General features: G+C 45.6%; 1 protein-coding gene across 1 annotated transcript; it reads right to left on the bottom strand.

The window, feature by feature from the left end:
• SH3TC1 (SH3 domain and tetratricopeptide repeats 1) lies at nucleotides 1-27,800 on the bottom strand. The gene is made up of 18 exons (XM_064151628.1): nucleotides 27,690-27,800; nucleotides 22,883-23,129; nucleotides 21,480-21,554; nucleotides 19,219-19,346; nucleotides 17,233-17,338; nucleotides 15,804-15,947; nucleotides 15,032-15,209; nucleotides 14,579-14,652; nucleotides 14,185-14,380; nucleotides 13,035-13,162; nucleotides 11,093-11,134; nucleotides 7,570-9,249; nucleotides 6,604-6,784; nucleotides 5,686-5,836; nucleotides 3,150-3,272; nucleotides 2,721-2,871; nucleotides 1,667-1,863; nucleotides 1-560 (listed from the first exon to the last, which is right to left on the bottom strand). The coding sequence occupies exons 2-18, from the start codon at nucleotides 23,085-23,087 to the stop codon at nucleotides 330-332; spliced, it is 3,990 nt and encodes a 1,329-aa protein (XP_064007698.1). The 5' UTR covers nucleotides 23,088-23,129; nucleotides 27,690-27,800; the 3' UTR covers nucleotides 1-329.

Raw genomic sequence — 27,800 nt, forward strand, 5'->3', positions numbered from 1 at the left:
TGTTTTTGCTCTGCAACAATTTATTCACTGGTTTTGTATCTATGCATTGATCATTTTCCAGTGTCCAGCTAGGCAGGAAAATTTAGTTTAAAAAAGACTGCTGAGTTTGGAGTTTAGCTCACGGGCTGCTCCTTAAACAAGTACAACACTGGATGTATCCTGGAGGCAGTGGAAAATCCACTGCTGTGTAAACTGGTAGTTTAATCTGGGATGCTGGCTCCACCTTGTATCACAGGCATAAGACAATGAATGCATTCTGCACCCTCCTAGCTAGTGCAGTATTTCTCTGGATGCTTCTGAAGTTGCTAGACTGCATTTTCCACAGGTGCTCACAAACTCTTATGACACAGATCAGGAGCTAGATTTATTCTCCTCACGTTCAGCTCTGTTGCAAAGGTTCTTGCCTTCTGATAGAAGAAGAGAGACAGTTCCCGATCCACGAGGAAGTTGTGGTAGATTGTGGCAAGTCTCGTGTAAATCTTCAGCTGAGCTTTCTTATTGCCCAGGTCCATGGCAGCAGCCAGTGCCAGATGATAATAGCCTGCTGCATCAAAGGGGTCCTGAAACAAGAGACACAAGGATAGCCCCCTCTGTTGTCCTACACAGAGAACATCCAAGTTCGGTGTATTAGGAATCAAAGAAGAGTAATACAGATGCTTCAGTAGGTTTTCCTTCTTCAGACTAAACAGCTGGAGCTGCTTCGTTTGAAGAAGAGGAGGCTGAGGGGAGACCTCATGGGTGTGTACAGCTGCCTGAAAGGATGTAGTGGAAAGGCTGCTGCTGGTCTCTTCTCAGAGGTAAATAGTGGTAGAACAAGAGGGGATAGCCTTAAGCTGTGACTGGCTAGGTTTAGTCTGAACATTAGGGAACATTTAACAAGGCCAAGTGCAGGGTTCTGCACTTTGGCCACAACAACCCCAAGCAGCGCTACAGGCTGGGGACAGAGTGGCTGAGAGCAGCCAGGAAGAAAAGGACCTGAGGGTGCTGGTAGACAGTAGCTGAACATGAGTCAGCAGTGTGCCCAAGTGGCCAGGAGAGCCAATGGCATCCTGGCCTGGATCAGGAACAGTGTGGCCAGTAGGACAAGGGAGGTTATTCTGCCCCTGTGCTCAGCATTGGTCAGGCCACACCTTGAGTATTGTGTCCAGTTCTGGGCCCCTCAATTGAAGAGAGATGTTGAGGTGCTGGAAGGTGTCCAGAGAAGGGCGAGTCACCATCCCTGGAGGTGTTGAAGCTAAGCCTGGATGAGGCACTTAGTGCCATGGTCTAGTTGATTGGATAGGGCTGGGTGCTAGGTTGGACTGGCTGATCTTGGAGGTCTTTTCCAACATGCTTGATTCTATGATTCTATTCTATTCTATTTTTTACCAGTAGGAGTGGTCAGGCATTGGAATGAGCTGCCCAGGGAGGTGGTGAAGTCACCAACCCTGGATGCATTTAAAGGTCGTCTGGATGTGGTGGTTGAGGATGCAGTTTAAGGGTGAACCTTGTAGAGTAGGAATAATGGTTGGACTTGGAGATCCTGAGAGGCTTTTCCAACTGGAATGTTTCTGTGATTCTGTGATTATTTCCATTGCATTCCACATCAGCCCAGGACGTGGTAAACCTGCTGCCATGGAACATTACTGATGTAGTGACTTCTGCAGCAGTGTTTGGCATTTCTTACCTTGAGGTCATAGAATATCATGTCTCCTAGGATGGAGTACACCTTGACATAGTACAACGTTTCCTCCTCAAACTCCAGAGGAGAGGAACAAAGGGACAAGGCCTTCAGATAGAAGTGTTCAGCTAGCTCAGAGTGCCCCAGGTGATGATGGATGGCAGCCAGCCGATGGTAAGCTATGCGCTCATTTAGCTGATTTCCTGATGAGATAATATGAGAGGCAGGATAAAAACCAAGGAGGCAAAGCAGGCAAATTGTCTCACAGCAAAAGACCTCTCTGCTGTTTATTTTATTACTAGGTGGTGTTTACTGAGCTTCTGTTGAATAGAACTCATTTTGCTCAAGAGACCCATGGCCAAAACCTGTCCTTTAAGAAAAAAAACTCACTGAATTCCTGAATTTGATCTTGCCTGGGATTTGCTTAAGAAATAGCTAACTTCATCTTTCCTGGGCACACACACCCCCCACAGCCTGTGCATACTTACAAAGAGGTTATGAAAGTCATGGAAGAAAAGAAGCTAATGGGGTCACAGACTCCCTTGCACCCCCCAGCACATACCTCACATCACAGACTGACAAACAGATGATGTTCAGACTGATCAAAATGGCCTGTAGGCAGGGATGAGAGGGGGCTTTGAATCAGGTGAATAGCTCCCAAAGTTGATGAATAGTTATTTCTAAAACTAGCCCTATGGGTTTGGATTCATTTATCCCAGGTTGGGGCACCAGTAAGGTTATCAGCAGATCTGAAAGCATACGACATACAAAAGCCTCCTGGGACAATATTGGTCATTAGTGTTGCATTTTAGCTGTTAGAAGCACACTCGGTTTGGGAGGGTTTCATTCTGTGTTCTGCCAAAGGTTTCCCTACAGATGTGGAGTTGGAGGAGGCAGCAATAATGTTGTTCATTCTTTATTAGAGGCAAAAATAGCAATGACAGCATTGTTGTGGAACCCTGGCAAGAAACCTGACTGAATTCAAAGCAAGGAAAGCCTTTCAGCCTGCCATGGTTGATAGATATTAGTCATATCCAACTGCAACTGAAATTGGTCTTACCTAAATTTACACTGAGCCTGAGAGATGCTCTTGCATATTCCAGACTTTCCTCATAAGCCTTCAGATTCACCAGCAGCTCCACCAGTTTGTTGCACAACCTGAGTTCAGTGGGTTTGTTGCCAGTCTGGACAGCAAGTGGGAGAGCCCTGTCCTGAAACGCATAACATTAGATAGGGCTGAACTCCCAGATGACACAAATGGAAGCCTGTCAGTGCACATCAGGCACTTTCTGGTTTCAGAGTCACAGTTTGCTCTGTCTCTTACACACAGAAGAGGTGTGCAAGAGGTGATCTCCGTTAATACCATGACAAAGCATTCAGCTGCAGTGGGTTATAAAGTGTTTGCTGACAGGATCAGCTTTTGGTGCAGCATGTTTGGAACTCTATACTGTCTGCATAACTACTGAGGCAGTAGAAAAGCTGCACAAACCCTGTAGAAAGTCACTGCTTTCTCCTTCTCCCATGTACCATTGAAAAATATATCTCCAGCAGCTTCAGACAATTCCATTCCTAAATTGGGATCTCCTGTGTGAAGAGCAGCATCCTGAGCAACCTGAGAAGAAAGCAAGGGATAGGGAAAGAAAATAAATTTTAAAAATCATAAATATTAGCAATTGAAACCAGAACTCACGTGGAAGGAAGACTTCTTTTGCAAGCAGCGTGAGCCTGTTCTTCCTTAGAGGAAGATTTCTGCCTTAGAATCATAGAATCAAGCAGGTTGGAAGAGACCTCCAAGATCAGCCAGGCCAACCTAGCACGCAGCCCTGGCCAATCAACTAGACTATGGCACTAAGAGCCTCAGCCAGGCTTTGCTTGAACACCTCCAGGGACGGTAACTTCACCACCTCCCTGGGCAGCCCATTCTAATGCCAATCACTCTCTCTACCAACAACTTCCTCCTAACATCCAGCCTAGACCTCCCCTGGCACAACTTGACACTGTGTCCCCTTCTTCTGTTGGTGGTTGCCTGGCAGAAGAGACCAACCCCACCTGGCTACAACCTCCTGTTCAGGTAGTTGTAGACAGCAATGAGGTCCCCCCTGAGCCTTCTCTTCTGCAGGCTGCACACCCCCAGCTCCCTCAGCCTCTCCTCACAGGGCTGTGCTCCAGGCCCCTCACCAGCTATGTCGCCCTTCTCTGGACACCTTCCAGCACCTCAGCATCTCTCTTGAATTGAGTAGCCCAGAACTGGACACAGCACTCAAGGTGTGGCCTGACCAGTCTTGAATACAGGGGCAGAATAACCTCCATCATCCCACTAGCCACACTGCTCCTGATCCAGGCCAGGATGCCATTGGCTCTCTTGGCCACCTGGGCACTCTGCTGGCTCCTGTTCAGCTACTCTCTACCAGCACCCTCAGGTCCCTTTCTTCCTGGCTGCTCTCAGCCACTCTGTCCCCAGCCTGTAGCGCTGCTTGGGGTTGTTGTGGCCAAAGTGCAGAACCCTGCACTTTGTTAGCTTAACCCTGCACTTTATTAGCTTAACCCTGCACTCGTTAAGAACTCTCTCCTCACTGTCAGGCAGGAAGTATAGGAACAGACTGTGCTGTCTTCTTTGGTACCCTGGTTTTCAGCAGCCAGTGGCAGCTGCTGAAGAAGGAACCTAAGAAAGCTGGACACAGAGTATTGTGGCCACCCTTTTTCTGCCAGTAGTATCTTGCTCCCTTTGTCAGTACATGGCACTCTAAGCAACAGTGTATTTGGGTAGCTGCCACACTACACTGGAATTACATCAAACTGACCACAGAAATAAATTCTAGTTGCAAGATAGATATTGCTAATGGTGCAGGTGTAAAAGCCTGAAGTGAATCCTGTAAATAAATGCAGCTCTGCTGTCCTCTTCCTGAGCTAAATCTGTGCCACGTTAGCCATTGAAAGCAGCACACATCCTTCCCCAAGCAGGAATACTGGGATACTCAGTGATAGGGTAAATAGGTATGAGAAAAGACTCCCACATGGAGCAAGATTAAGAACCTTGCTTTGGCTTTGTGATCTGTAGTTTTCAAACTGCATCAGTTAACCCAAGTCCAGCTCTGCTCTTAAGCATAAAGGCAGCAATGGTTTCCTTCCTGTTTGGCTCCAGGCACCTAAGGACTCCATTGCATCATAGAATCAACCAGGTTGGAAGAGACCTCCAAAATCATCCAGTCCAACCTAGTACCCAACCCTATCCAATCAGCTAGACCATGGCACTAAGTGCCTCATCCAGGCTTTCCTTGAATACTGCCAGGGACAGTGACTCCACCACCTCCCTGGGCAGCCCATTCCAATCACATTGTGGCAGTTGTGTTTTACATCGAAGTTAAGGTGTGAGGACTTTCACAAGTTACTGGCACACTGATCAACATTTTTGTGGGCAGATTCCTGCTTTAAGACTTTCCTCATGATCAGGCATTGACTCTGCTCTAAATGCCTGCTTCCACACATGCACAGTGTGGAATATACATGCATGACATTGGCCTATTCCTTGTGAGGGTGACAAAACACTGGAGCAGGCTGCCCAGACAGGCTGTGGAGTCTCTTTCTCTGGAGACACCCAAAACCCACCTGGATTTGTTCCTGTGAGCCCTGCCTGGGTGATCCTGCTCTGGCAGGGCATTGGAATGGGCTGCCCAGGGAGGTGGTGGAGGCATCATCCCTGGAGGTGCTCAAGAAAAGCCTGCATGAGGCACTTAGTTCCATGGTCTAGTTGACTGGATAGGGCTGGGTGCTAGGTTGGACTGGCTGATCTTGGAGGTCTCTTCCAACCTGGTTGATTCTATGAGATTGGACTTGATCTTTCAAGGTCACTTCCAACCCCTGACATTCTGTGACTAACAGAAAGTGCTGAGGCTTTCAGCTGTCAAGCAGCACATAAATGGTGTCAGCATTTGTTCAGAACAGCAGGGATCATTGTGCTGAAGTACTCTCACCACGCCAGCTGCACCACGTTGACATGTGCATTCCTGTACCCATTGGCAGCATACCTGAATGTACAGATCCACCAGCTCATTCTGCCTCAGAACATAGTATATCTTCCCTGCCCGCAGCCAAGCATAGGCCTCTCTCTCTTTTTTCTGCAGGTCTATAAATATTCCAAGGCTTCTTTTGGTACATTCCAGAGCTGACCTGTAAGCTCTGAAACAAGGAAAACTGCTTATGACCAGAGAGTTCTTCAGAATTCAGTCACAACCACAAAATGTAGCAAAAGTTACACTCAGAATAAAAGCAGAAGCATAGAATCATAGAATGGGCTAGGTTGGAAGGGACCTCAAGAATCATCCAGTTCCAACCCCCTGCCATAGGCAGGGACACCTCCCACTAGAGCAAGTTGCTCAAGGCCTCATCCAATCTGGCCTTAAACACCTCCAGGGAGGAAGCAGCCACAACCTCCCTGGGCAACCTGTGCCAGTGTCTCACCACCCTCACTGTGAAGAACTTCCTCCTAACGTCCAGTCTAAATTTCCCCTCTGCCAGTGTGAAGCCATTGCCCCTCATCCTGTCATTACAAGACCTTGTCAATAGTCCCTCCCCAGCCTTCCTGTAGGCTCCCTTCAGATACTGGAAGGCCACTATAAGGTCTCCTCAAATCCTTCTCCTCTCCAGGCTGAAGAGCCCCAACTCTTGTAGCCTGTCCTCATAGCAGAGCTGCTCCAGCCCTCTGAGCATCTTCATGGCCTCCTCTGGACTCTCTCCAACAGTTCAATGTCCCTCTTGTGTTGGGGGCTCCAGAACTGTACACAGTACTCCAGCTGGGGTCTGACAAGAGCAGAGTAAAGGGGGAGAATCACCACCCTTGCCCTGCTGGCCACACTTCTCTTGATGCAGCCCAGGACACAGTTGGCTCTCTGGGCTGCACATGCACACTGCTGGCTCATGTGGAGCAGACATTCAGCAGATCTTACCTTTCTGTTCCTAAAGCCAAGTAGAGCTGACTAATGGTTTCCAGTATCTGTCCCTCCAAAACTTTGTTGGACATCTTTCTAGCCAAGGAGAGTTGATACTCATTGTAGATCACACACTGAGCTTCATTGGGAGCAACTGTAGTGTAGAACTGGCACAGCAGTTGAATTGCTTGTAGCTGGCCTAGGAGAATAGATAGGAAATACTAATGCGAGCCTGTTCCAAAAGAAAGCTTAAATGAGCTTTAAAGCAATTCATTCTTCCTTTTTCACAAATCACAATATAAAAGTCTTAACAGGCAGATTGTGCTGCCAGCTTCTCCACCCCCCAGGGTGAACAAAGGCTAGAGATTACCTCAGGCTTGCTCTTCAAAATGAACTAATAAGCCGTTCATCTGCGCTGTAGAAGCTGCCTTCAGCATGGTAGCTGATTAAAGATTCAATAAAGCAAGTGTGAGTCTTGTAAACACAACTATTTGTTGCAGAAGCAGCCCAGAGCACTGACTAGTTTAATATCTTTCAGCTGGAGTCTGATCTGTGTGTACCACCAATAAATATTGTCAGTGTTACTGAACAGAATCACAGAATTAGCCAGGTTGGAAAAGACCTTTGAGATCATCAAGTCCAGCCTATTACCTAACACCATCTAATCAACTAAACCATGGCACTAAGTGAAATCCCATGGCATTAAGTAGAAATCCCTAGCTTCTTTACCAATTATGGCAGTTTTTCTTTACATTTCATTTGCTTTGGCACTTTTGGCAAACCTAAGTACCACCAGAAGAGCAAACCAACATCTATTTCTCCACCATTATGGGACAGAGCAAAGAGCACTGGTAATGGGAGTTATTTTATGTCACATAACTGGACACAAAAGGTTGTTTAAGCAACTATTCCATACTTCAACAAGCATTCCCACATAGTACATATCACAGCTTTGAGAGGAAAAAAAAACCCAAACCAACTTACTTTCCAGGTGACTTGTCTCCATTGCAACCAAAAAAGCCCATTCATAATAAACTCTTCCTTTTTCTCTTTGCATTCCACCAACATAGTAACAACCCAGCTGAAGGAGGACTTGGATAAAGTCTTGGCCACAAGCCATACTTGGAAGCTTGGAGAAGAGCTTCACTGCCCTGATGAAATAATGTTCTGCCAGCTTGCTGGCTGCTGCATGCAGGCAGAGTGCCCCAAAGTTAGCCAGGGCTATAGCTTGGTTGTGGGTCGTGCCAGTCTCTTCTGAGAGGCGCAGTGCTCTGTAGTAGCTCTCAGCAGCTGCTTTGGTGTTGTTTGTTCTTCTCCAAGCAATAGCAAGCATGTTATAAGCAATGCCTAGCTGTTGGGGATTGCTCCATGAAGAGCCTACCACAGCATTTAAAATGGCTAAAGCCACATCACACTGCCTGTGGAGGATGTATAACCAAGCAAGTGAAAGCAAATAGTTAACAGTTTCCCCTGGCTTAGCAGAGTCCAGTGCTTTCAGCATGTAAGCAATGGCCTTTGCATACTGCTTGTGGTGGCTGTACAGTTCTGCTAGGCTAAGGCAGAGAGTGCTGCACAGGCCCTGCTGCTCAGCAGTGAACACAGAGGAAAGTGCTTGCACAAGGTAAGGTGCAGTTTGGGATGGGAGTGTTTGTCCGAGTCTCCTCAGGCCGTAAATCTTGGGAGCGTTTTTGATGACTAAATCAATCCTTTGCAAGGAATCCATTAAAGTGTTTGAGCTCTGGGAAGAGGTGAGCTTTATGCAACTTAACACAATGTGTGGCAAGCACTTTTCATTGTAAGACTCTGCTAGTTTGAAGTAACAGTGGTTTGCTAAGCTGCTTTGTAAACCCAAGTCATTAAGCAACAGCTGAAACCTTTCCAAGAATGGCAGTGCCTCTTCATGCTGCTTGTGTGCAGTGTAGTGTTTTGCTAGGAGAAAGCATGCCCTTGCCTCTGCCTGTTTGTTCTGGCTCAGAATTGTCCTCTTCAGAGCATACTTCAGAATATCTGACTCCAGGTCAGCACTGCAAATGTAGTTGGGAATTCCCATGAGAAGAGATGCAGCCTTCTCAAAGACGTGGGTGCATTTTTCTTTGTTCTTCTGCGTCAAGTAGATGGCTGTGAGGTTTGTGTAGAGAGCAGCCACGAGGTACAAATCACTGAACCCTCCAGCCACTGCTCCCAGCGCCTCCTCAAAATATACCCTGGCTTGGGACAGCTTCAGCTTTCTAACACTCAGCCTGCCTAAGAGAAAGCACAGCCTTGCTAGTGCCCAGGACATGCCTGCCTTCTTTGCTGCTTCCCTTGCTAATCTGAAGAAGCTGACCAGTTCCTCTTCTTCTGCAAACCCACAGAACACGCTAGTGAGAAAGGGGCAAGAGAAATCATACAGGGTTTTGAAGTTCCTGTCATACTCTTTCCTATTTAAGAAAAGTATTAATGACTCAAAGGTGTCAGATGCTTGAACATCATCTTGACATATGTGGAAGCAAGGTTCCTCAGGTGAAGGAAAGACTTCTGCATTCGGAGTGCCAGGAGAATCCTTTCCTTCAGCAGTTGGCTCTTCTGCCTGGGTGGCCTCCAAATTCTTCAAGTTCTTCAGCAGTTCCTCTATCTTGCCGTTCTTGCTCGTGGATCCTGTGCTAGAATGTGCAGGTGGAGCACCTGAAATCCAAACAATGAATTACAGATCACAACTCCATGTGTGCATGCACACAAAGAGCTTTGATAGACCAGTGAAAACGTTTACCAGGAGATGAGAAGATGCTGCTAGGAAAACATTGTGTAAACATCCTGCACTTCCCCAGCTATTTGTCTAGATGTGCCAAAGGTGGGAGCAAAGACAGATCAGGAAGGAGCAAGTGTGGGAAGCTGGAGGAATGGGCATAAGTGGGGCTTATAAGCAAGTTTCTGATCAGTGCACTTGGCTAGCTAGGCCTTGTGCCCGAGCCAGCACTGATCAACATTAATTAAGTCCAACATTAATTAAGAGTGCTTTGTGCCTGAGTGCATCCTCAAAAAACACACACTGAGTGCACATTATGTGTTCGCTCTGGGTGTGTGAGTGAGAGATCTGACAAGGAGTCACATTCCCAACTAGTTGGTAAGAAGATGAAGACCAGAATCTGGGAAGACCCAAGGTGTGACCTGGAGACTGGTGAGAGAGCCCAAGGTCAGGGAATGGATGGGCTTAAGGGATAAGGACGCTGTGAATTTGAGTAGGCCTGTGAGTTGGATAAGGGTGTGCCCATGTCCTGATAGACAACTAAGCAGGTTAGTCTTCTTTCACTCAACCCTGATCCTCTGCTGGCACAGAAACTCTCTCAAAGTCACCAAGTTTGTGGTGATTGCTGTGGTCACTGACCTAAGTTCTGCTCATACTGGCTTTAATACCTTACAAGGTTTAATTCCTTACAAGGTATTAAACAGCACAAGCCCTGTGAGGAGAGGCTGAGAGAGCTGGGATTGGTTAGCCTGGAAAAGAGAAGGCTCAGGGGAGACCTTATTGCTGTCTACAACTACCTGAGGGGAGGTTGTAGCCAGGAGGAGGTTGCTCTCTTCTCTCAGGTGGCCAGCACCAGAACAAGAGGACACAGCCTCAGGCTACGCCAGGGGAGATTTAGGCTGGAGGTGAGGAGAAAGTTCTTCACTGAGAGAGTCATTGGACACTGGAATGGGCTGCCCGGGGAGGTGGTGGAGTCGCCGTCCCTGGGGCTGTTCAAGGCAGGCTTGGACGTGGCACTTGGTGCCATGGGCTAGCCTTGAGCTCTGAGGTAACAGGTTGGACTTGATGATCTATGAGGTCTCTTCCAACCCTGGTGATACTGTGAAAGCCAGTATGAGCAGAACTTAGGTCAGTGCCCATAAGGCAGGACACGGCATCATCTCTTTAGTCCCCCACACTGTTACTCAGCCAGCATAGTAGGGCAGGGACTAGGGATGTCATTCACAATCATAGTGTAAAGCTTACAGCTTCCTATCAACAGAAGCTTAATGAAGTTGCAGATTTAGAGCTCAGATTGCTTAGAGTTTCATTTCTGAAAGTGTTCTTCAGAATCATAGATTTAAAAATTGGTATTTAGAAAAACAGAGGACAATGCAAGTAATGGCAGTGACAGTTAGCAACTAAATGCCAACAGGAAATAACTCTGCACCCTCATCAAAATATCTGCTTTGGGAAATAGATTTGGAGGATGAAATTTTCCAGCAGATGGAAAATCTTTAGAAGTTCAAAGTCACCACTTGCCAGGTGCCCCATAGGGTATTTTGCCCTGTTAATGCCAGTGGTCGGGGGTGGTGTGTGTGTGACAGCAGTCAACATAAGCCATACAGTTTGCAATCGAATAGCAAAGTCCAAGACAGACCTCTGTGTGAAAACACAGAGTTTTACAGCAAGACTTAGGAAAGCAAACAGGGAGGAAAATCAGAATGGGAAGAGACAGAAGGAGAAAGCTGGCAAAGGGATCAGAAATCTCAGAAGCCATGTTTTAAGCAAAAAGTGTTTTACCACATTCATGAGATTTCTGCCATTCTGGTTCTTCTCGTCGGTCTGTAAGAAAGAAAGAATGGAAGTCAGGTTAGCTATAGTATCTTAATGCCTTTTCTGTTTTGAGTGACCTGGGGACAGGCTTAGAATTTTCTTTACTGAGCTTCTAGGATACATCCAATTCTTCTGACAAATAATTCTGAACTGAAAATTAGCCTCACTTTAACAGAGGCTAGAGATGGACCCTCTTGCTGATAAAGTCACTGCTGTCTACATGGATAGCATCATGCAGCTACCACTGCATGGTGAGGTGGGGGAAGATCTGCATATCCCAGGTAGAACTAAAGCACAGGTGGTGGAGATGGTACTGTTAGCTGGGGGAGACGTGAGAATCTGCACTTGTAAAGATTAGAGAGGAGCTGAGATATGGTGGCAAATGTGCAGACATAAATAGCAGTATGCCTGCTAAGACCATGGAATTGTTTTAGTGCCTAATAGAGATCTGAGCTTTTGATTCCAGCCTTTTCAACTGAGCAAAGAAGGAGAGATGTGGAATCATTCTGCTCCTTGCAAAATGCAGCTCAGGTCTGACAAGTCTCAGTCATCATTCACACACAACCTGATGTGGGGAGTGAAATCAACATGCCTGAGTCAAAGCTGCATGACCAGTTCCTTTCAAACTGGAGCCTACAGGCCTGTCTTAGGACAGCACTGATGGAGACAAAACAGTGGTGGCTACTTGCCAAGCATATGCATCACCACAGGAGATTCTGTGGTGGGATGAGACATTGCTCTGCAGCGCAGTTGCAGCACACCTCCTTACACTAAGTCTTTAAAGGTGAAACCTCAATTACCCTAATTAGTTTGTGTAAATCATGAGCACCTCAAGAAATAACAGCTGTGTCAGAGACTGGGAAGCTAAAAGTGTGGTTGCTTTTTTTCCTTTGTATGCTATTTTGCTGTGCCTTTGAAATTTATAGGCAAGCACACAGAGATGCACATTAGCTGTCAGTTGTTATTATTCCACCTTTCCAGCCTGCAGCATCTGGCTGGACACACTGACTTTTGTCATACAGCACTCTACCATTTGGAAGTTTGCAGATCTGTTCAGCTCAGAGCTTTTAAAACCCTCTTTAATTCACTCAAAAAAAGGACAAAAGGTTTGCAAATGCTCTGCTGGGCAAAGTCTTTCATCAGCAGGAAAGTAGCAAACGTATCATGAACAGTATGGCCAGTAGGACAAGGGAGGTTATTCTGCCCCTGTACACAACGTTCATCAGGCCACACCTTGAGTGCTGTGTCCAGTTCTGGGCTCCTCAATTCAAGAGAGATGTTGAGGTGCTGGAAGGTGTCCAGAGAAGAGCAACAAAGCTGGTAAGGGGCCTGGAACACAGCCCTGTGAGGAGAGGCTGAGGGAGCTGGGGGTGTGCAGCCTGCGGAAGAGGAGGCTCAGGGCAGAGCTCATTGCTGTCTAGAACTCCCTGAAGGGAGGCTGTAGCCAGGTGGGTTCGGTCTCTTCTGCCAGGCAAGCAGCAACAGAAGAAGGGGACACAGTGTCAAGTTGTGCCAGGGGAGGTCTAGGCTGGATTTTAGGAGGAAGTTATTGCCAAAGAGACTGATTAGCATTGGAATGGGCTGCCCAGGGAGGTGGTGGAGTTGCCATTCCTGAAGGTGTTGAAGCCAAGCCTGGCTGAGGCACTTAGTGCCATGGTCTCATTGATTGGACAGGGCTGGGTGCTAGGTTGGACTGGCTGATCTTGGAGTTCTCTTCCAACCTGGTTGATTCTATCATTCCATGATCTAAAGGGTTTTTAAATGCCATAGCCATGATCAAACTGAATACCAAGATATTTCATAGTAGGTGTAAAGGCTGGCATGTTGTTGAAACAGAAATGATCAGAACAGGCATCTCAGATCTGCACCCATGTCTGCTGCAGTAAAAAGGAGTAAAACTTGCACTTACCTACTCTGTACACAGAGCACACATCGGTGAGGGAGGTTTGTTCCAAAAAGTGTATCACTCCATCCAAGTTCTTTTCTTCTGAAAAAAATGACAGCTCTTCTGCTTCCAGGAAACCCAGGTCTTGTGGCCTGGCAGAGAAAGGAGCAACCTTGAAGGAGTCTGAAAGCAGATTAGGTTTAAAGAGCTCTCTGCATCATTTTGGGTCTTGGTAGAGAAACCAATGCAATCTTTATCTGGTCCTGCTGTGTTCAATGTTGCTATCATAGAACACTGCTTCACAGAAAGAGAGATTGCCCATTGGAATGGACAGCCCAGAGAGGTGGTGGAGTAACCATACCTGGAGGAGTTTAAGAGGAGGCTGGATGAGACACTTAGTGCCATGGTTTAGTTAAGTAGAAGGGTTGGGTGATAGGCTGGACTCAATGACCTCAGAGGTCTTTTCCAACCTGGTTAATTCAGTTATTCTATCAGTCACATTCACAGCCATACAAACTGAGTAGCTCTGCTTGCACCTCTCAGTTTCTGCCCTGCAGGAGTAAGGTTTCTGGCTGTCATGGTATAGCATTTTGTGAGACATTCATTAAAAGGACACTATGGTATTGAATTTCTAAGATAAAGTCACACCTCAAATGGACCTGTAAACAGCAATTCAGAACTTGTTGTTTCAGCACGCAGACAACCCAGACACGGGAGCTGACGTGGTGCCAGTGCATGCAGAAATGCACTTTTCTGCAGGCTTCTCTGCATTATCAGCAATTATTTGCCAGAGCAGGCCTATTTGAAGTACATTAAGGATACCAGCACAAACATTTTGACATAGATGATGAGAGACCAGCAAAAATTGGAATATTTTGCAAGAGTAAAGCTTCTTGGCTCTTGTGAGGCAAACAAGAATAACCAAATCAGATACAACAACTACAGCATTTCCTTTTCCCACTAAAACTCTGGTGCAGGCTGATATTTCCCAGCAGTTAAGCAAGCTTCATAATCCAGTTTATTAGATTTGTTTTGACTGATCCACACCTTAACAGTTCTCATTAAAAATAAACACACACACACAAAACCCCCAAGCCACCCAAACCTGAATTTAACATTCAGCATTTTAAAGCTGAAGAGCTTAAGCCTCTGAAGTTAAATAAATATGACTTACTCATTTCTAGGTAAGTCCAGTCTGACATGACCTGTCTTTACAAAACCTCTTTGTCCAGTAGGCACATGTCTTCCAAGAAACCATTCCATGCATTCAATGAAGTAGCCAAGGACCTCAATTTTGTCCCCTTCCTGGAAACTCATCTCTTCTGACACAGTACTTTCATAAGTCACCACAGCTAGACAGGATCCCATTGCTGTGTATGAAGGAGATAAATCATACTTGTAGATAAAGCAATTTAACAGTACAAGCACACTTACAGAAACTCAGCAGAACACATGTTTAATAAAAGACATTCCTGGAACCCATGGCTGCACATCCAGTGTGGCAAAACTTAAAGCATCCAAACCTTACCAGTTTGGTTTGAGCAATTAGAAGTGCAAAAGTTCCTTACCAACTTGCCTGATGGATTCAGAGTCAGTCTTGTATGTAAAGTCAATAGGGTTAGAATATGCTTTAAGAAACCATCTGGAAGGAGACAAAGGAATGGCAGTTAAGAGTATAAATCAGCTTGCTGCTGTGACAATTGCAATGATGTTTTAAATCCATTTGAAACCAGATAGAATCACAGTTCAAGTTGTGCCAGGGCAGGTGTAGACTGGATGTTAGGAGGAAGTTGCTGGCAGAGAGAGTGATTGGCATTGGAATGGGCTGCCCAGGGAGGTGGTGGAGTCCCTGTCCCTGGAGGTGTTCAAGCCAAGCCTGGCTGAGGCACTTAGTGCCATGGTCTGGTTGATTGGATAGGGCTGGGTGCTAGGTTGGACTGGCTGATCTTGGAGGTCTCTTCCCACCTGGTTGACTCTATGATTCTATTGTATGAAATAGGTAGCTGGAGTCAGGTACCTACTGATGGAAAGGGATCAGTGGCTCCAGAGAAGCATTAAACAGCACAGCTGTGTCACCATCCACAGGTCCACCTGTCACACCTTCAGTGAAATTCCCATTCTCAACATAAGTGTGTATTTCATTGTCTGTAGCTGTTGTCTTTCTTATCAGGTTGTCAGGACATACAACAAAAAACACCCCTGAAAGAAAAGCAGTGGAGCAGACATCATGTTCTGTGATGTTTTAGTGTGACACAAGCTGCATAACTGGCTTCAAGAGCATCAAAGCAATTAGAAACTGGAAATCAAGACCTTCAGGGCTTCCCACTTGCCAGGTTTCTCTTTCAGTGAAAAAAATCCCAACAATAAAATAAGTGCAGAGCTGTTCAGTTAAGTGCAGAACCTTCTGCTGCTGCAACACTCTCCAGGCTGCTGCAGTAACCAGCAACCCTTCCAGCCCATCCTTGTCTCTGATGGTGGCAGCAGGTGATGCCACTTAGGAGAAGCACACAAGCATGACAGCTATCTGTAACCCCTCTCCTGCAATAATGTTAAGTTGGAATGTGCATCCTGCCCTAATCCTCTTGAGATCCTTTTATAGACATTAATTTCTAATCCCTCTGTGATCTTGTTGAACCCAGCCTGTGTTTGGTCCTTCTCATTCTGGTGCATATGGACTGGACAGATTTAAATGTCAGCTTCAGTAAGGATTTGAATAGGTCTTAATATTAGATTTGGGAATATTAGGAGAGGTGTTTCTCTGTATTTAGACTTAGCATGTACCCTATTCCTTACCTTCCTGTGCTAGCAGACTTCTGTACATCAAATCTAATGACTTTTCATTTATGCAGACTTCAATGCCTGTTTCTTCCTCCTCATGAGAAGAGAGCCAGAAAGATTGATCTAAGAGTAAATTTTCCATGCAGTGATTTATAAACCCTAGAAGGAATAAAATAGAAAATCTGATTTGTTTTCTTTGTAGTTTTAGAGTAAGATACAAGAAAATAACCATTCAGAAAGGCAGGTGTTGTTTTCTTTGTAGTTTTAGAGTAACACAGAAGAAAATAACCATTCAGAAAGGCAGGGATTGGGGTCAGCATTTGGAGAACTCCGTTATTGCTGAACCCACAACTAGAAAGTATTGGCAAAGATGCAGCCAGGAAGTTGCATGCATTGAGCTACTTTTGATGCTGAGCTCTCAAACTACACCTAAAAAGGCACAACTCTTCTGTGCCTAAAAATAGAAGCAGAACATGTCCTCCCCTGCCAAGACTTTCCCATAATTTAGCTATATTTGAAAGGTTTGGAGTCTGAAAGAGGCAATCACTGAGCAAGCTCTGAGAAACAGGTGCTCAGAACCACTTAACAACAGATGGCTGGAAACAACCTCATCAAATAATCTCTTTATAAATGTCTGCTGCCTGATTCAACTCTGCTGATTTCTGCAGGTCCTATGCCTGACTGTCAGATTCCTGGAACTCCTCTGGAGCAAAGATGCTCCAGCTTACCAGAGTCACGTAAATATAAGGAAGGAAATGCTTGGTCTTGGCAACTAGGACACCTTGCACTAGGGTTTAGAGCTTTCAAAGCTGTATGATAGGTACAGGCTGTAGCCAGGTGGGGGTTGGTTTCTTCTGCCAGGCAACCAGCAATAGAAAAAGGGGACACAGTCTCAAGTTGTGCCAGGGGAAGTATAGGCTGGATGTTAGGAGGAAGTTCTTACCAGAGAGAGTGATTGGCATTGGAATTGGCTGCCCAGGGAGGTGGTGGAGTCAGCATCCCTGGAGGTGTTGAAGCAAAGCCTGGCTGAGGCACTTAGTGCCATGGTCTGGTTGATTGGACAGGGCTGGGTGCTAGGTTGCACTGGCTGATCTTGGAGGTCTCTTCCACCCTGCTTGATTCTATGATTCTATGACTTAAGGACTAAACCATGTGGATTGGAATGGACTGCTCAGAAAGAAAATATAATCTGATTTTGGAGTATCTGACTTAGACAGAATCTACCAAGAATGATAGCTGTTACCTGCTTTGGGACAAAAGCAGGTTCCCCTGGGAGTTGGAAGGTCCTATCACTAGTACCCAGTCCAGAAGCATTATTTACTGCTATTAGGACTTGATATAAAGAGTCTCAAAAGCCTGTTGAACAAGTTCCCAGTCGATCAGAAGTTAAGTGCAGAGGAAGAAGGAAGTCTCAGTGAACTGCTGGATGGTGAAACAGCTTTACCTAGGGAGTGGTAGGTTAGAAACTTCCAGATTTCTTCAAAAGTTTTAAATGTCACCACTATTAGATCTTGGTCACTATGAATAGACAGCAGCCTGGCAGACAGCTCCTACAAAGAAACCAACATTTTAATTACAATTGTACTAGACCAGAGCCCAGTTTCTTAGAGGTAACACTTCAGCTAAAATGCTACATATTAAAAGGCTTTAAATATATATATATATATATATATATATATATATATATATATATATATATATGTCATTTGGGGGTTTAAATTCCAATTTTAAATTCATACAACTCAAACAGCTTAAAAGAGCAATCCCTTTTGGAAAAAAACAGAAGTCCAAGCCTCTTCACCAGGCATGCCCTGTACTCAACACTGGTCAGGCCACGCCTTGAGTATTGAGTCCAGTTCTGGGCTCCTCAATTCAAGAGAGATGTTGAGGTGCTGGAAGGTGTCCAGAGAAGGGCAACAAAGCTGGTGAGGGGCCTGGAACACAGCCCTGTGAGGAGAGGCTGAGGGAGCTGGGGGTGTGCAGCCTGCAGAAGAGGAGGCTCAGGGCAGACCTCATTGCTGTCTACAACTACCTGAAGGGAGGTTGTAGCCAGGTGGGGGGTGGCCTCTTCTGCCAGGCAACCAGCAACAGAAGAAGGGGACACAGTCTCAAGTTGTGCCAGGGGAGGTCTAGGCTGGATGTTAGGACGAAATTCTTCACAGAGAGAGTGATTGGCATTGGAATGGGCTGCCCAGGGAGGTGGTGGAGTCACCCTCTCTGGAGATGTTCAAGAGAAGACTGGATGAGGCACTTAGTGCCATGGTCTAGTTGACTAGGTAGGGCTGGATGCTAGGTTGGCCTGGCTGATCTTGGAGGTCTCTTCCAACCTGGTTGATTCTATGATTCTATGAATGCTCTGATCTCCTGCATGCCTCTTTCTATGCTAGATTAAATATTAACATGACCCTGAAATCTATTAATAAATTGCCAAGACTGCTAAAATATCTCAGCCTCCCGGGCTTTATGCACTGCTGAATATCAAAACAACATTCTAAGGAAACTTGTGACTACAAATCTATCTTCCTCCAAAACTCTTTTCCCAATGAGGCCACAAATCTGGTCTGTTTGCATGCTGGCTTCCATCTCCTCCTGATCCCTTTCTCCAGCCAAACAGAGTATCAGGAGTGCAGGCTTTTCACAGCCACAAATCAGCAGGCTGCTGATGGAGAGTTCAAAACACATGGATGGAAAATCATGTAGAAACACATGCTTCCAGGACAATCAAAGCCACAACTAATTAGGGTCTCAGCATCCAGCTTGCTACTGAAGGAGGCTGGAACTTATGGCTCAGAAAAAAAAGGGATATAAAAGGTCAAATGGTGTCATCCTGCTTTTTCATCAAGAGGGAGGAGGAGGCTGTAAGTTGTATTTGTAGCAGAGCTCATTGACACAGTTCCTATATACAAAGACAGCAATAAAACTGGCCAGCCCTCTTATGTGCTGTTTAAGGCTCTGACCATCTAGCCTTAGGAAGTCAAATATTTATACTGCTCTCCTTCAGGCTTCCTCTTTGGCAGAGGGCTCCTTTGGTAACTTGGACACTAAATGACTCCAAGTGACTGGAAACTGAAGTGAAGAATCAATGAGGGCAAATGTAAAAAGCAATCAGAACTCCATCATTTCCTTTGGTGCAACTGAAAGCAGAATGTTTTCAAACTAAAAGCCTTCAAATGTCTTACTCAATGTTTTCATTAATTTAAAATGTCTTCTTTAATTTGATGTAAAATAAGCAAGTCCAGCTACTGGTACAACCTTTCAGTGCTTCACTGTTTCCACATCTCTAGATGGTTTTGGGCCATGGGAATCTCTGATCAATTCAAGCAAAGAGCACATAGGTGGAAACAGGACTCTAGTATCTCACAGACTGTTTCAGTTGCACAGGGGTGAGTTCTCTGACCAAATAAACCAGCTGCCAGGCCTTTTGACTTACACTGAAAACTGCCATCACGTCTCTGCTGTCGTTCTCCAGGAGACGGAGCTGCCCTCTGAGCTGTCTCTGGAGTCTGGGATCAGGACAGCCACTCCTTCGTCTTACCATCAATAACTTCAAGGAGATATCTGGGAAAGGAGATCATAGAATGGTCTGGGTTGGAAGGGACCTCCAAAGATCACCTAGTCCAACCTCCTCTGCAGTCAGGAGCAGCAGCAGCATCCTCAGGTAGATCGGGTTGCCCAGAGCCCTACCAAGCCTCACCTTGAATATCTCCAGGAATGGGGCCTCAGCTACTTCCCCAGGCAACCTGTCCAGTGTTCCACTACCTTCATGGTGAAGAACTTGTTCCTAACATCCAATCTAAATCTGCTCTTCTTTAGTTTGAAGCCATTGCCCCTTGTCCTATCATTACAGGCCCTTTGCAAACAGTCTGTCTCCATCATTCTTGTATGCTCCCTTCAGGTACTTGAAAGACACTGTTAGGTCTCCCCAGACCCTTCTTTTCTCCAGGCTGAAGTATGTACAGGCTGCGAGACCCCTGAGGGAGACTGTCTGCCACTCTTGTCATTTGTCAGGTCAGAAGGCAGAGCACATCCAGTGCTGGTTCCAGATGGTTACTTCTCTTCTTCCACAAGCAAGAGAAGGGGAATGTGACTAGACCCTCAGTTCCTAGAGCAGGCCAGGAGGCCTCCAGAAGAGAATGAAGACCTGCACTCAATTGCAACTTTACTGAGAATACAGCATCAAAAAGAGGTAAAGGAATGTGCTGGTTTGAAGCTAGTTGGAATATTTTAATAAGAGAAATTTGATTATAGGCTGTGAAAGCAATGCTGATGTCTACTTCACTCCTAGGTTTGCTGAGATGTGAAAGAACTAGAACACAAACATAGATAAGGCAGTCAGAGTCTGTGTCTATGTTTTTCCCTTGCTTCTGCCATATTGACTGCTTTGAGCTGGAATCTGTGCAACCCAACTAATCATTTCCTTCTAATCACAGCATTATAGAATAATGGGGAAATGGCCTCAAGTTGCATCAGGAGAGGTTTAGATTGGATGTTGGGAGGAAAGGCCACAAACTTCAGTGAGACATCCCCCTATACTCTGCTCTCATCAGACTCCACCTGGAGTACTGTGTGCAGTTCTGGAACTCCCAACACAAGAAGGACATGGAACTGTTGGAGCAAGTACAGAGGAGGCCACCAAGATGCTCAGAGGGCTGGAGAAGCTCTGCTATGAGGACAGGCTGAGAGAGTTGGGGCTTTTCAGTCTGGAGAAGAGAAGGCTTCAAAGAGACCTTAATCTGAAGGGGACTACTGGAAGGCTGAGGAGGGACTATTGACAAGGTCTTGTAATGACAGGATGAGGAGTAGTGGGTTTAAACTGGCAGAGAGGAGATTTAAACTGGATGTTAGGAGGAAGTTTTTTACAGTGAGGGTGGTGACACACTGGCACAGGTTGCCCAGGGATGTTGTGGATGCAGCCTCCCTGGAGATGTTCAAGGCCAGATTGGATGAGGCCTTGAGCAACCTGTTCTAGTGGGAGGCGTCTCTGCCTATGGCAGGGGGTTGGAACTGGATGAGCTTTGAGGTCCCTTCCAACCTCAACCATTCTATGATTTGAAGAATCGAGAGCCATCTGTAAAATAAGCAATGAACTTTGATTTGTCTTTTTGGTAGCCATGATGCTATGTTCCAGAAATTGTTTCTGACTTTAATAGCAGTTCTTCCTTTATGAGAAATAACAGAATCACAGAATGCTGTGGCTGGAAGGGATCTTGAAAGATCATTCAGTGCAATCCTCCTGCAGTGCAGGACCACCTATACCAGATCACACAGGAACATGTCCAGCCTGGTCTTGAACATCTCCAGAGAGAGAAACTCCACAACCCCTCTGGGCAGCCTGTTCCAGTAATCTGTCACCCTCACAGTGACAAAAAATTCCTCCTTATGTTTCCTTAGAACTTCCTATACCTCAACTTCCACCATTGCCCCTTTCCCTGTCATTGGGCATCACCGAGCAGGGCCTGGCTCCATCCTCCTGGCACTCACCCTTTACATATTTAGAAACATTAATGAAGTCATCTCCCATAAATATAAATAAATGTTGTGTGGAAGCTGGAAATGAAGTTCATGTCCATCACATGCTGTCATGAAGAACATCCTGAAGTTGACAGGAGTGATGACTGCAAGTCTTGTTGTGCATTTGTCTCACTTAAGAAGCCTTCTGTTTGTTGGATAATGTAGAAAGAGATGTCTTACCAGTTGGGAAATTCTCTGCTTGCTTGGGAGGGGTCCTTGAACTGCCATTTGTGCACTTCTCAATTAGTGAACACTCTGTTATGAGAGATTAAATGGATGGTTAAGTGCCTGACTAAGTTTGTATAAGTCACACTGATAAAAGATAACCCCAGCTCGCCATACTTTCAAAGCATCTGATGCATTGGATAGCTACTAAAAGCAAATAACAATCTTTTTCCCCCTCCCCCTTCCTGCTCTATCATTTCCAAACCCCACAGACAGTTTATCTGCAGGTCATTTCTATCCTGCTGGGGAGGGAGTTAATCTAGGGGGAATGGAGCAAAGCTGGAGGTGGGTAGGTTCAGCCTGGATGTGAGGAGGGAGTTCTTCACCATGAGAGTGGTGAGAGCATGGAATGGGTTCCCCAGGGAGGTGGTTGAGGCTCCATCCCTGGAGGTGTTTAAGGCCAGGCTGGATGGGGCTCTGGGCAGCCTGATCTAGGGTAGGGTGTCCCTGGTCGTGGTAGAGGGGTTGGAACTAGATGATCTTTATGGACCCTTCCAACCCTGAATGATTCTATGATTCTAAGCTTCAAGATGGAAGCTTCAGGGAAGGTTTAAATTGGCCATTAGAAGAGATTTCTTGACTGAAAGGGTTCTCAAATACTGCCCAGGGAGGTGGTTGAAACCCCATCCATGGAGGTGTTGAGAACAGGCAGAGATGTGATGCTGAGGGGCATGGTCTAGCACCAGGCATAGTAGAGTTAGGGAATGGTTGGACAGATGATCTTAAAGGGCTTTCCCAACTGAAATGTTTCTGTGATTCTATGATTTCTGTTATAATTCCTTACAAATGAAGCCATGGCTTTACTTTTTTTTTTCTTGAGTACTTAAATCTGCTTTTGCTCCCTTAGAAATTAACCAAAATGTCAATGTTTCTTTTCCCTAGTAAGAAGTGATAGGGCAAGAGGAAATGGCCTCAAGTTGCACCAGGGAAGGTTTAAATTGGCCTTCTTGACTGAAAGGGTTCTCAAACACTGGAACAAGCTGCCCAGGGAGGTGGTTGAAACCCCATCCATGGAATTGTTTCAAAGAGGCAGAGATGTATTGCTGAGAAACATGGTTTAGCACCAACCTTGGCAGAGTTAGACAGTGGTTGGACTGCATGATCTTAAAGGTCTTTCCCAATTCAAGTCATTCTATCCTTGTCTGCCAACAGTGACTTTCAATTAAGAGTCCAACCATTGCAGCAATGCCATGGAGGAGATGCAGCTGCCTGTTTTGTTGTGTTTAACAATTGTAGATGTATTTTAAAAACACAAAGCTCAGCTGAAAACCACAAAATGACAGCTAAAGAGCACAGTAGTTTAAATGCAAAGAGAAGCCCAGTGGCAAGCGACCAGCATGCATTGATCCAGGTCTTACCCATTTCTTCTTGCAACATGTCCATGCCAACTCCATCCTTGACAGTGCTAATAGTAGCATCAACCTCCACAGGTACCCACTCAGCATTGCACCTTTCCTGTTCCATTTCTTTCTTCTCCAAGTTCCTGTCCTGATTTCCCTCTAAACCAGGGATGGTGTTAAGGTTGAGCATGGATGTGCTGCCTGCTGCTGCCAAGCTCTCCATAGTCAAATTCCTCACAGTGATGCCATTAACATTATCAACAATCTAAGGAGAGAGAGAAGGGGAAATAAAGTAAAACTAAATTAGAAAAAATGAATCAGTATTTTAAAGCAATGTTGTGATGCTTTGGGATTTACACACACACACAACTCTTCCCAGGATCTCAGGATGTCAGGGGTTGGAAGGGACTCAAAGAGATCATTGATTCCAACTCCCCTGCCAGAGCAGGATCATGCAATCTAGCTCAGGTCACACAGGAACACATCCAGACAGGCCTTGAAAGTCTCCAGAGAAGGAGACTCCACAACCCCTCTGGGGAGCCTGTTCCAGTGCTCTGGGACCCTTACAGTAAAGAAGTTCTCCCTTGTGTTTAGGTGCAAACTCCCGTGCTGCAGCTTACATCAATTGCTCCTTGGCCTATCCCAGGGAGCAAGTGAGCAGAGCCTTCCCCCAACTCCTGATCCCCAGCCTTCAGAAGATGTCCTCAAATGTCCTCTCTCAGCTGTTTTCCAGCAGAAATTGGTTCAAACTGAAGCTGTTGATAGATTACTTTTGCTCTGCCAAAACCTCAGTGCCTGGTCACCCGGTAGCCCCTTGTGATCTGCCTTCAGACTGGTCAGGAAATGTCTGCCTTCTCTGTTCACCATACAATGGAGAATCAAAAAGCACATTGTTCTGGCTTGTTCCTTCACATGCATATCTTCCACCACTTCCTGCCCTCCGAGCTTCATGTCACACAGCCCCAAATCTAAGCAAACAGCTCCAATGTGAACTGCACAACAGCTCCCAGCTGTCCACCACGGTAGGCAGGCACATGGGACAAGGCAGTGATGTCTACTCAGCATTCCAACTCTATTGTGCAGTCACTGAACCCTTAGTCCATGGAAAACTTGAAGGAGCAGTAGCCTACACAGACAGAAAGGAAGCAGTTATAAAGGATTAAAGGAAGTGTGCTGAGAGGTGGTCTGACCAACCCTAGGAATTAGACCTTAACCACATCTACCTCAAGTAGATAAGTTGATGAAGCATGAAGAAATCTAAGCTGGATGTTGGTTGAGTGTTCTCATTGTCCATTTTACTGTTCAAAACTGCCAGGCAGAGAGGTGAGGCTGATTTTCAACAGCATTGCAGTCCTCCTTATAAAGCTCTGTGCACAAGTTCATATAACCCTGTGAAACTCAGACAGCAACTCAAACTGGCAGTCTCCTCAGAAAAGAGTATTCCCACTAATGCATTCCATTAGCCTGCTTGTTTTGATCTCACTTTCTCATGCTAACTTTCCTGAAGCAGTGTCTATCAGGCTTGATGACCTAGTTATGAATGACTACAAACATAAGCCTGCCAGAGCCCAAACCCAGTTTGCAGGGGCTGTGCTTTTCCACTTGTGCAGCCGATCCTTTCCTTGTAGCATTGGCAGCAGCTAACGCCCTGCTTTCGGTGCTGTGCCTGTGAACGTGGTCACTTTTGTGCTCAAGAATTAGACTTTCTCCATCTATTTTGCAAATACTGGAATCTCCTGTTGACCAGGGTATAAATATTGTGATATTAAGGGCATTTTAATTCCAAAGGTGTCTGTTTTAATTACATTGCTCTAAACTGTTATCTGTTGTTTGGCATTGGAATGGGCTGCCCAGGGAGGTGGTGGAGTCCCTGTCCCTGGAGGTGTTCAAGCAATGCCTGGCTGAGGCATTTAGTGCCATGGTCTAGTTGATTGGATAGGGCTGGGTGCTAGGTTGGACTGGATGAGCTTGGAGGTTTCTTCCAACCTGGTTGATTCTATGAACAGGATTCAAACTTACTCTTAGGGTCAGTGTGGCCACCACTGCTTAGCATTCCTCGGGCATGGCCAATTTTACCCTTTGTGTATTTCTCTTTACATTTACTGTTTTTCTATGACTCCAAAGCCAGTTGTTAGTTTCAGATCAGGATTATCCTTAATTCCAGGACGGAAATTCAGTATTTGGAATGTTACTTTTTTTTTCCCCCATCAGCTCCTATCTACAAGGAGAAATATACTTAACAAAATGTAGGGGAAAAATATATATATATACTGGGACTTGAAATCTTACAGTTCAATTGAATCAGAGAAAAGATTTTAGTTTTATCTTGTCTTCAGTACCAGTGCATATTGGTAAGGGAAACATATAAACAGGGCTATGAATGAACCTTTACATCTCAAGAGCAGGTAGGATGTATGAATGAATCAAAATGGATATGATCTGTCTAAGAAGATCCAACCACAGTATCCCAGAGCCTGAGCCAAAGGGAAAAAGAAACACCAAACCAACACACAGAATGAGCAAAAAAAAAAGCTGTTAGCATTTTATCTTGGCTTGGTTGAAAATTCAACCCCCAAACCCATTTCTAACAGTCATGTTCTCCTCTCCTTTGTGTTTGCCTTAGCTCTCAAGTGTCAGCCCACATGGCTCTGTATAAATGCTGAGAACATGCACTGGGTTCACTGATGCCATCCCTCCCCATGGCCTGGCACTGCCCTGCACAGAGTGGTTGGCAGCACCTGTGAGGCTCAGGTCAGTCCTCCTGCCCCCTGCCTTCTCAGAGAGCACAGCAGGCTGGACAGGTCTGCACTTACCAGCTGTTGAACAGGAGGTGGAAACAAGGCACAGCTTTCGTGCTGCAAGCTAAACCGAACAATTCCCTTATCATGCTTTTCCCTTCTGTTGCTGCTTCCTCTGCACTGAGTGCTTCTATCTCTGTTTTCAAAACAGCTAAGTGGAAGGAAAAGCATAGCTAACATTTTCCACTTCCCCTGGCTATGCAGATTGAGACATCCCCCAACACTACCTTTTGCTGGTTTCAGAGCTGTGGATGACAGGAACGCTCTCTCCCAGCAACTGCTGCCCATTTAAAGGGAGATGAGGAAGGAAACTAATAACATCCACTGAACATCTTCTGTCTCTTTAAAGGTGTGTTTCTGAATATGACAATAGCATCCCCCCCCAAAAAAAAATGGCCTCTGTTTTAATCAGTTGCCTAAACCCATCATGCAGTAAAATGCCTTCATTCATCATCTTCCCCCTGGGAGACTCAGGACAGTTTATTAATGACTAGTTTCAGGTTACCAGTTGTTGAAGTTGTACAGAGATGGAAATCAAAACAAAAGTTATTTGTGATCATCCAGGACTGCTACAGAAGTGCTGGAGAAGTAGCCAGGATTGTTCCTACATATCGGAAACCACCAGGATGGTCCAAGGTTGCTGTCATTGCTCCTCTATGCATCATTTTCCATCTCACTCAAAGATGATGAGCACCAGCTGCTGCTTGTTTCTGCCCTCACCTCAGCTGAGCCCCTGGTGGATCATGGGCAACTCCTCTGAATTTGAAGTCTCCAGACTCTTCCAAACACATACCTGACACAACACAACTCTAGTAGCCCCCAAAGTTTTACTCATCCCATGCAGTGCATTGCATTCCTCCAAAGCTCCAGACCAAGGGGTGAAGACTTCATATTTGACACTGTTTGTGGTCTTGATCTGCTCTGCTTCACCTCCTGTTCATTCCACATGTCACAATACCTCAGTCTTGCAACTCTACCACCATAAGGGAATCTGAGTCATTTTCCCAAGCTGATGCTAGAGTAGTTCTCCCCTTCTCCTCAGTTCCAACTCACACTTGTGTCATGTGTGTGTGTTAGGCTACAAGCACCTCACAGCTAAGATCGTTGCAGACTTTGTCCTCAGAGAAAGTAAATCACAGCCCTGAGCTCTGTAAAATTCAGACACTGACATGAGTTTTCAAAAGGAACTCCATATTATGTACAGTATAGGCAACACTCCACACTTCCCTCCAGTACTGCTGTATAACAGAAAAGTAAACCTGTAATCCAAGTAAACAGACCTAGGAATGTGAGTACTCTCCAGAAAGGAAGATTGTCTCATTTATCACTGAAGAAACTTCAGGTTAGTTAATTCTTAGTAAACTGTGGTGCAAGCAGAAGCATTGTTCACAGCTGGTCTACAAACAAAAGCACCCTACCAATCAAGATGCAATAGATTCCTTTACAAATGTCTTCTGATTCATTTTCTTCATACCTGAGCAGCACTGAAGCATGCTTACCACCTGCAGTCCAGCTCTGAAAGCACCCAAAGTCCAACATTTCCAACTTCAGATACAGAAAATTGTCAACTAAGCTCCAAAATGTCAGAGCCAATTGAAAATAAGCATAAATTCTAGGGGAGGTTTAAAGGAAGCCAAATCAATGCCAGAGAACTATAAAAAGGCATCTGTGCATCTCAGCACTCTATTCTGAGTGCTAGGCTTGACGGAGTTTGGCCTGTGACAGCTAATGCAGAGGAATAAACCAAGAGGAATGCCCTTGTTTCTGGAGAGCAGCTCAGGTCACACAGCACTGCCTAAAGCAGGGAGCACAAAGCAGCTCACCTCTTCCCAGCAGGTTCTCATCACCCTGACAGATCACACTGGCAGACTCTCCAGCCATTTCACTATGGACACAGTACTGAGAGCTACTGAAACTGCCCCTGTCTGACTGCAGCTCTAACATGTTGACAACAAACCTATAGTCAAACAGCAGCCACAAGCACCTAAAGCAGAGCAAAAGATGAACATGCACAGCACTTCTCCTACCTTTTCCAAGCCTGATTCCCTCTAACATGCTGGTAAGGAGCAGACAGATCCGTGCTCTCCTCGGCTCTGCTCAAAACTGACTCCAGCACAGCTCTTCCTGTTTGACCTTCT

Source organism: Pogoniulus pusillus, chromosome 11, assembly GCF_015220805.1.
Source record: "Pogoniulus pusillus isolate bPogPus1 chromosome 11, bPogPus1.pri, whole genome shotgun sequence".
NCBI classification, from domain to species: domain Eukaryota; kingdom Metazoa; phylum Chordata; class Aves; order Piciformes; family Lybiidae; genus Pogoniulus; species Pogoniulus pusillus.